Source organism: Belonocnema kinseyi, chromosome 2, assembly GCF_010883055.1.
Source record: "Belonocnema kinseyi isolate 2016_QV_RU_SX_M_011 chromosome 2, B_treatae_v1, whole genome shotgun sequence".
In the NCBI taxonomy this organism is placed as follows: Eukaryota; Metazoa; Arthropoda; class Insecta; order Hymenoptera; family Cynipidae; genus Belonocnema; species Belonocnema kinseyi.
The window spans coordinates 141,428,345-141,438,360 of NC_046658.1; the positions used below are offsets into that span (position 1 = coordinate 141,428,345).

General features: G+C 22.7%; 1 protein-coding gene across 9 annotated transcripts in view; it reads right to left on the reverse strand.

Annotated features, from left to right (window-relative positions):
- Nucleotides 1–10,016, reverse strand: part of LOC117168304 (piezo-type mechanosensitive ion channel component) — a 230,011-nt gene that overhangs the window by 26,059 nt on the left and 193,936 nt on the right. For all 9 annotated transcript variants that reach the window (XM_033353858.1, XM_033353856.1, XM_033353854.1 and 6 more), the window contains 3 exons: nt 8,723–8,870; nt 8,426–8,640; nt 2,870–3,028 (listed from right to left, as the gene is read on the reverse strand). In XM_033353858.1, the coding sequence (XP_033209749.1) occupies nt 2,870–3,028; nt 8,426–8,640; nt 8,723–8,870 (522 nt within the window). The remainder of the gene's footprint in view (nt 1–2,869; nt 3,029–8,425; nt 8,641–8,722; nt 8,871–10,016) is intronic.

Below are 10,016 nucleotides of genomic sequence, written 5' to 3' on the forward strand. Positions count from 1 at the left end.
TGGAATTTTTCTGAGGTCAGATTCGGATTCAGCGCAGCAAAAACCTTCGGGTATAGTAGGTCTGGTCTCTGGTTCTGAGAATTGTTGGCCTGTGTTATTGTGCTCGCGCGCACCAACTGTTATATTGACTTTTATCATTTAATTATTTTTTAAATAACTATTTTATTTGCTTACAGTTTTTGACCACTAAAAATCTCGTTGAAAATAAATTCTGAAAAAATTTCAATATTCAAATAAATTTTACTTTGTAAATTTGAAAAAAAACTTCCATTGCTGAAATTTTTATTGATCAAAAACCTTTTTAAGCTAACTCGGGAAAATTGTAGTGTCAAAAGAGTCAGTTAATATTTAGTTATTCAGTTCTACAACATAAAAAGCATTTAACAATTATTTTCATTAAAAATAAGAATAATTTTAACTTTATAAACACGTGTTTTTGAACTTTAATTTATGAAAATTTGATTCATTAATAAGCTTTGAAACTAATTTTTGAAAAAATTAAAACATTTAAATAACATTTTTAATGCGTAATTCAGATAATCATTTCAAAACATCACAAAAATTCGAAAAAAATTATGTAATTGTAATAAAATTATGTGTTAAATATAAATAAACGTTTATCATACGAATTGTAGACAATTTTTAATTACATAACCTTAAAATAAATAACGAATTTATGTTACTTGATACAGAAAAATTAAAATTCAAGCTTTATGGAATTCAATATCGAAAAAAAATCAGTCAATAATTATTAATCAATCAGTTCACAACATAAAAGCCTTCAAAAATTATTTTCATGAAAACATCCATATGATTTTCACTGAATATTATTTTTAAACGTAAAAATTTTATTTCTGAAAATTTTTAATATTAATAACCTTTTATACTAATTTTCGAAAAAATTAAAACATATTCAAGTATAATTTTGAAAATTTAATTCAGATACTCATTTCACAACATCAGAAACACTTAAAAAATTATATAATTGCGGAAAATGTATTTTAAGCAAAAAATCAATTTCCATTAGACAAATAATAGCAAATATTTAATTATATGATAATAACAGTAATAATAATAATTATTATTATTATACTATTAAGCGCGAAAAGCTTGCAAAAAAATAAATGCAATCCTTACAAAATTTAATACTGAAAAATTAAACAATAGATAATTAATTAATCGGTTTATAACTTAAAAAGCAATAAAAAATTATTTAAATTAAATAAAAAAATCATTCAATAATTAATCAATCAGTTCAAAACATAAAAGCCTTCAAAGATTATTTTCATGAAAACATCCATATGATTTTTACAGTATATTATTTTTAAACTTAAAATTGTATTTCTGAAAATTTGAAATATTAATAACCTTTTATACTAATTTTCGAAACAATCGAAACATATTTAATTATACTTTTGAAAATTGAATTCAGATACTCATTTCACAACATCAGAAATACTTAAAAAATTATATAATTGTGGAAAATGTATTTTAAGCAAAAAATCAATTTTCATTAGACAAATAATAGCAAATATTTAATTATATGATAATAACAGTAATAATAATTATTATTACACTATTAAGCAATATCCCTTTTCGCGGAAAGCTTGCAAAAAAATAAATTCAATCCTTACAAAATTTAATACTGAAAAATTAAACAATAGATAATTAATTAATCGGTTTATAACTTAAAAAGCAATAAACAATTATTTAAATTAAATAAAATTTTATTGTACTATATTAAAATATTATATTATATATTAATAATAATAATAATATTATATTATATTAAAATTTTATTATATTTAAAAAATTATGTAATTGAAATACGGATATTTTAAATAAAAATAAACTTTTGTTATACAAATTATGTCCTAAATTTAATTATATAACATTCGCGTGAATAATCAATTAATGTTACTCAATTAGAAAAATTGTAATCTTAATTTAATTTGATATGTATTATAATAAATTTTACTTTATATTTTTTTATGAACATTTAACCACATTTTTGATGATTTTCCGTTAAGATATTAGAGAGATCGAAAGAAGAATATTTTTTCAGAAAGATACGCTACCTCTATCCATGTGTGACATTTATGATAGAAGTAATTTAAAGGAATTTGTATTATCATCAGAGATGGTTACCATCTATCAGCGTAGTGGTAATTATTAAAAAATAAAATAAAATATATATTAAAAAAATTAAATAGTAAAATTTTTAAGTGGTACAACATTAACTTTTTTTAAAGAACTGTTTGTTTTAAAGAACTGTTAGTAGAACTGTTTTGTAGAAAAATAGAATTTTTGTTTGAAAATTCATTTGTTTTTATAAAAATGTAATTTTTTGTGAAAATTGAAAACTACTTAATTGGAAATTAATATTCTGGAATAAAATTTCATATTTTTGATGAAAATTTAATAATAAATATTTCAAGTTTCGAAATTGTAACATTGGTCAGTGGATAATGCATAAATTATTATTTTTTACAATTACTATTGTCTATTTAATAATGAATAATGTCGACTTTTTCAAGAAAATCAGTGTTTTCGCTTCAAAATGTTAACAAAACTTAAAAAAAAAAATAATCAGTAACATTTTTAAAAAAGTATACAATTGTAATAGAGGTATTTTCAAGGAAAAATAAAATTTCATTCATTAGAAAACAGTATAAATTCAATCTTTATATTATTTAATCTTTTGGAAAAAATCATTCAGCGAATAATTAATTAAAAATTATTTTTATTGACACATTAAAATAATATTTACTTTATATTTTTCTAAAATTTTGAAAAATTAATCATTATTAATCTAATTCTGTACATTTTAATTTTAAAATAAATAAAAAAAAAGAAAATGAAAGCTTACCCTTTAAAGAGGAAATAGTTGACCATGCTGTAGTTTTTACAGAGGAAGTTACCCAAAATGCGCGTTGGATATCCAAGTCTGAGTTGATATGCAGCCAAAAGTAGATAGAAACATTTGACCATATACCAAATCTGAGGTGGATAGTTATCAGTAAATTGCCTGCAATAAACAAAAAAAGTCAGGAATTTAATATTATTTTTAGAAAATATATTAGAAATGTTATAGAGGGCCTAAAATTTTGCGAAGACCAACACACTTTTGCGCAGTTCAATTTTAGGAGTGCGTAATCCGAAATTAAAAAATGTGCAGTTCAAAATTAGCTCTATTAAAAAAAATTCAGTTTTTCAATGTAATATTTTAAAAATTCAGTAAATATACTTCTAAGTTTTTAAAAAGTATTATTATTTTCTGAAAGATCTTTTTTTGGTTAAAATTGCAAACTTTTTGGTTGAAAATTAATCTTCTTAATTAAAATTTCATATATTTGGAAGTTTAATTTTTTTTTGAGTTAAGAATTGAAATATTTTGTAGGATGTCGCCATTTTTTGTAAGTATTTTGTCCCTTTTTATTGTTTAACTTTTTTTTTATTTATATTTTCTGGTTTGAAATTTATAAACTGATATATTTTAAAAAAATATTTTTATTTTTATTGTTTTTCATATTTATTTATTATATTTTTGTATATAATTTTTATTTGAAAATTTTAACTATTTTAGTTCAAAGTTGAACTTATTTCTGAAAAAAAAAACTTTTTTTTTTAGTTGAAGATTAAAATTTCTAGCTGAAATTTTAAATATACCTTTTTTGCTGAATATTAGTCTTCTCTAGTAGAAAATTCATGCTTTTTTTTTTAATTCAGCTTCTTTTATGCAAAATTAATCTTTTTCAATGAACATTCATCTTTTAGGTTGAAAATTCAACCATTTTTTTACAGTCATACTTTTTGGATACAAATTGAACTATTTTGTTGAAAATTTATATTTTCGGGTTGAAAATTCCACTTTTTTTTTAATTAGGTTTTTCGTTTAAAAATTCATCTATTTTCAAATAAATGTAATACTTTTAGGTGAAAATTTCAAACAGTTTGGTTGGAAATTACTCTTTATTAAAATTTAATATTTTTCTTGAATTTTTTTCTTTTTTTGAGAATTCAAATCTTTGGTAGGATATCGCCGTTTTTTATTAGAATTTATATCGTTTTATTCAAAATCTATCCATTTTGCTATATTTATTTTTTTCGCTTAAAAATGAACAATTTAGTTTAAAAAAATTTCTTTCTTGGCAGAAAAATCTTTTTTTACTGAAAATTCAACAATTTTGATGACATTTTTTTTAAAGTTGAAATCTTAACTATTTTAGTACGAAATTCAACTCTTTTTGTTTTCTTTTTGAATTAAAAATTCAATAATTTCTTACAAATTATCTTGTGGTTAAAGATTCATAATTTTAGTTAAAAATTATTATCTTTTTTTAACAATTTGACTATTTTGTTCAAAAAATGTTGTTTTTTTTCTATTTGAAAATTAACATTTTTAGAAAAATTTTAAATATATAATTTTTTGCTGAACATTAATCTTCTCTAGTAGAAAATTCATGTATTTTCGTTTAAAATTCAGCTTCTTTGATACAAAATTAATCTTTTTGATTAAAAACTCATCTTTTAAGTGAAAACTTTAACAATTTTTTTATTTTAATCCTTTTTAGATAAAAATTGAAACATTTTATAGAAAATTAGTCGTTTTCGTTTTAAAATTCAACTATTTCGGTAAAAATTTTAACTGCAGAGTTGAAAATTAACTTTTTTGTTGAAAATGGATATTTTTGGATGGAGAATTAAACTGTTTAATAGAAAAATAGTTTATCTTTTGTTTGAAAATTCATGACTTTTGATAGAAATTTAATCTTTTTGGTTAAAATTTCAAAAATTTTGGCTGAAAATTAATCTTCATTAAAAAATTGTTTTTTTTTTTTGGTTGAGAATTCAAATATTTTATAGGATATTGCCGTTTTGGTTTGAAATTTGTATATTTTGTTCAAAATTTAGCGATTTCGCTATATTTCTTATTTGACTTAAAAGTTGAAGAATTTGCTTAAAATAAATTTTCTTTCCAGACCGAAAAATGTTTTTTGTTATTGAAAATTCAACAATTTTTATGAAAATTCGTATGTAATAGTTAAAAATTTAAACTATTTTGTTAAAAATTTATATTTTCTTGTTTAGAATTTTCGACTTATTTGCAGAAAATTCTTCTTCGAGGCTTAAAAATCCAAATGTTTGGATGATTTTCTTCTTTTTTTACTAAAAAACGTTCTTAATTGAAAAATCAACTCTTTTGTTTAATACTCGTCTTTTTGTTCTGAAAATTTTTCTTTTTTGATATAAATTTCATGTTTGTAAAAAATTAAATTTTTGGTTAAACATTCATCATTTTAGTTAAAAAATTATTATCTTTTCTTGAAAATTGAACTATTTTATTGGAAAAAATGTTTTTTGTTGTTGAAAATGAAACTTTTTAGCTACAATTTTAAATATACCATTTTTGGCAGAACATTAATATTTTCTAGTAGAAAATTCATGTCACCATTTTGTTAAAATAAATTTTCTGTCCTAGAAGAACGTTTCATCGTTATGGAAATTCGTTTTCTTTTTGCAGAAATTTTATGTTTTTTGGTTGAAAATTATTCTCTTTTCTTAAAAATTTAAATATTTTCTTTAAAAAACTTTTTTTTTTTTAATTAATGTTTTTAGCTGAAATCTCAACTATATCAACTAGATGAAAATTCATGTCTTTTTGTTTAAAAATCAGCTTTCTTGGTACAACATTAACTTTTTTTAAAGAACAAATTAATTCTTTTTTGTTAAAAATTGCTATTTTTTAGTAGAAAATTCAACTGTTTTGCAGAAAATTAGAATTTTTGTTTGAAAATTCATTTGTTTTTATAAAAATGTAATTTTTTGTGGAAATTGCAAACTACTTACTTGAAAATTAATATTCTTGAATAAAATTACATATTTTTGATGAAAATTTAATTTTTTGTTGGGGTTGTCAATTCAAATATTTTTTAGGATATCGCCATTTTTGATTAAAATTTTTATTTCGTTAAAAACACACCAATTACGATACACTTCGTTAAAGAAATTTCTCTTTCATGACCGATCATACTTTTTATTGAAAATTATTATTTTCTAGTCTAAATTTCCACTATTTTGTTAAATAATTGAAAAATTTTTGTTGAAAATTTACCCTTTCTGATTTGAAATCTTCAACTTTTTTGTAGAAAACTGTTCTTCGTGGCTTAAAAATTTAACGATTAGGTTGAGTTTTTTTTCTTCTTTGACTAAACAAGCTTTCTTGGTTGAAAATTACTTTTTTTTTGGAAACGCGTCTTAAGGTTCGGAAAATTCTGTTTTTTCTGGAAGAAATTTCATATTTTTTGCTAAAAATGTAACTGTTTGATTCAAGATTCATTTCCTTTGAATGAAGTATGAAATATTACATTTTGTTTAATAAACCTTTTTTTTTTTGAAAATTAATATTTTTAGCTGGAATCTCAACTATGCCATTTTTAGCTGAACATTAATCTTCTTCAGATGAAAATTAATTTCTTTTTGTTTAAAATGCATCCTTTTGGTTGAAAATTCAACTAATGAGTTGAAAATTAATATTCTTGATTAAAATTTCATATTATTGATGGAAATTTAATTTTTCGTTAGGGTTGAGAATTTAAATATTTGGTAGGATATCGCCATTTTGGGTTAAAATTTTTATTTTGTTAAAAATTCAAGAATTTCGTTATATTAATTTTTTTGTTTCTTTAGAAATTCAACAATTTGGTTAAAGTAATTTTTTTTCATGCCCGAAAAATTGTTTTAATTGGAAATTCAACAATTTTGATGAAAATTCTTATTTTTTAGTTTAAATTTCCACTATTTTGGTAAAAAATGCAACAATTTTTTGTTGAAAATTTACACTTTATGATTTGAAATCTTTAACTTTTTGCAGAGAACTCTTCTTCGTGGCTTAAAAATTCATCCTTTTGGTTGAAAATTCAACTTATGAGTAGAAAATTAATTTTTTTTGTTGAAAATTAATATTTTCCTGTTGAAAATGCCATTGTTTTTTTTTAAATTAGACTTTTTCTTTTAAAATTAATTTCTTTTGATAGAAATGTAATTTTTTGTTAAAATTGCACGCTACTCAATTGAAAATCAATATTCTTGATTAAAATTTCATATTTTTGTTGGAAATTTAATTTTTTTGTTGTAGTTGAGAATTAAAATATTTTGTAGGATATCGCCATTTTTGGTTAAAATTTTTATTTTGTTAAAAATTCAAGAATTTCGTTATATTTCGTTTTTTTTTTTAAATTCAACAATTTGGTTAAAATAATTTTTTGTTATGCCCGAAAAATTGTTTTAATGGAAAATTCAACAATTTTGATGAAAATTCTTATTTTCTAGTTTAAATTTCCACTATTTTGGTAAAAAATTAAACAATTTTTTCTTGTTGAAAATTTACACTTTATGATTTGAAATCTTTAACTTTTTGCAGAGAACTCTTCTTCGTGGCTTAAAAATTCATCCTTTTGGTTGAAAATTCAACTTATGAGTAGAAAATTAATTTTTTTTGTTGAAAATTAATATTTTCCTGTTGAAAATGCCACTGTTTTTTTTTAAATTAGACTTTTTCTTTTAAAATTCATTTCTTTTGATAGAAATGTAATTTTTTTTGTTAAAATTGCAAGCTATTTAATTAAAAATTAATATTCTTGATTAAAATTTCATATTTTTGATGAAAATCTAAAAAATCTTTATTTAGTTAAAAATTCAACAATTTCGTTACATATTTTTTTACTTAAAAATTAAACAATTTGTTTAAAATAATTTTTCTTTCATGACGGCCAAATTTTTTCTTATTGAAAATTCAACAATTTTTCATATTATTTTGGTTAAAAATGTAACAGATGGTTTGAAAATTCATTCCGTTCCATTGAAATATTAAATATGACATTATTCGTTAAGATCATCCTTTTTGGATGAAAATTTAACTATTCAGTTCAAATTTGAATTTATTTATAAAAAATTAATTTTTTGGTTGAAGATTCATTATTTTAGCTAAAAATTATTCTCCTCTCTAAAAAATTTAACTATTTTCTACAAAAAATTATTTAAAATATTAAAAATTAAATAAATTAAATTAATAAATAAAAAATAAATTAAATTATGAAAAATTAAATTGATTAAAGTTATTATTATTATTATTTGATCGAAAATTCATCTTTTAGATTGAAAATTAAACTAATTGGTTCTAAATTCGTCCATTTTGTTTAAAATGCAATATTGCAATTAAAATCTTGAACATTTCAAGTGTTTTAAATTAAATTTGATGTAGTACCCGCATTAGATTTATTTAATATAATATGTCCCTTATTTCCATAAAAAAATTACTTCATTTCTCCTATTTTTTCTTCTTCTTGTAAGTGAGGGGGGGGGGAGGGGGAATTATTTTAGGCCCTGTTATTATATTTTGATAATACAACAGTTTGCGGCTCACCTTTCAGTAACACTTGGTAATATAAAAAACATCCAAATGTGGATGCCAAAAATAAGACAATATTGAAAGATAAGTTTGCCCAGAATAGATTTCCGCAGGAACAGAGCCCTGTCTATAACAATGAGTGCAAACTGAAGCAAGAGCATCAGCAAAAAGGGCATAGGCACTCGATTTTCTTGAAGATAAGCTGTAACACCACCATCTCCTTGTTGGGTCTAAAAATTTAAAAAAATTTACTCAATGCGTTGCTCTCTTCTACATTAAAAAAAAAGTGTATCAGCGGTAAATTATACGTACCCCAAAGGCTGAGAATCCAAAGATTATTAGTATAAAGTTAAAAAAATCACAGAAAAACATGTAAGCGTAAACGTTAGTTTTCTCCTTGCCCACAGGATTCAGAATATTCCTGAAGAAGGCTCGCATAGGTTCTAGGTATTTTGCAGTTCTGAAAAATGTGAAATTATTATTAAACTTAGTGGGCTAAGGAATATTTTATAGGAAATAGGAAACTTAAGGCTTCTGGAAATCATCGGTTAATTGGACATTATAAACTGAGGCCATACAAACACAGTAAATCCCGGAGATATTATTTATCTAAGGTTGGACCAAAATGCTGTAAATAATTGAGAATTACACACTGTTGAAAATGTTTGGAATTCTACAATACTTCTACAATAAAAGCGTAAGCTAAATGAAATTCATGGAATTCAAGCAATTCACGGAATTTCTTAAATTCGCGGAATTCACGATATTCAAGGAATTAATGAAAATGACGGAATTCTTGAAATCGATTGAATTCAAGGAATTGATGTTATTCAAAGAAATAATAGACTTTTAGGAAATAAATTTATAGAACGGAATTCATGTAAAACCCGGAATTCATGAAATTTATCGAATTAGCGGAATAAATGGAATTCACGAAATTCATGGGATTCACAAAATTTATGGGATTCACAAAATTCATGGGATAGAAGAAATTTCGCAGAACTCACGGAATTCAAGAATTTTACGCAATTCATGACATTCTCGAAAGTCACGGAATTCATGGAATTGAAGGAATTCACGAAAACGCTGGAATTCAAGAAATTTGTGGAATCCTCGGAATTGACAGAATTCATTAAGTTCACGATATTCAAGGAATTAATGAATATCATGGAATACGCGCGATTCAGGGAATTAAATGAATTCGCGGAATTGATGGAATTCAAGAAATGCATAGAATTTTAGAAATTAAATTGATAGAATTCACGAAATTCATGGAATTCGTGGAATTGATAGAATTTGTGGAATTCACAGGATTAATGAAATTCGTGGAAATTGCTGAATTAATTGAATTCACAGAATTCATGAAATTTAACAAATTCAAGGAATTGACTGTAATGACGGAATTCATAAAACGCCCGCAATTCACGGGGTTGACGAAATTGATGGAATTCACGATATTTGTTGAATTCGCGGAATTCAGCGATTTAATTATATTCTATTATTATTATTATTATTATTATTACACCATTAAGCCATTTTCCTTTCGGGGTAGGCGTGACTCACTCGGCAGGGGAAAGGAGTAGTGTGTGGATGGGATAGAGATTTT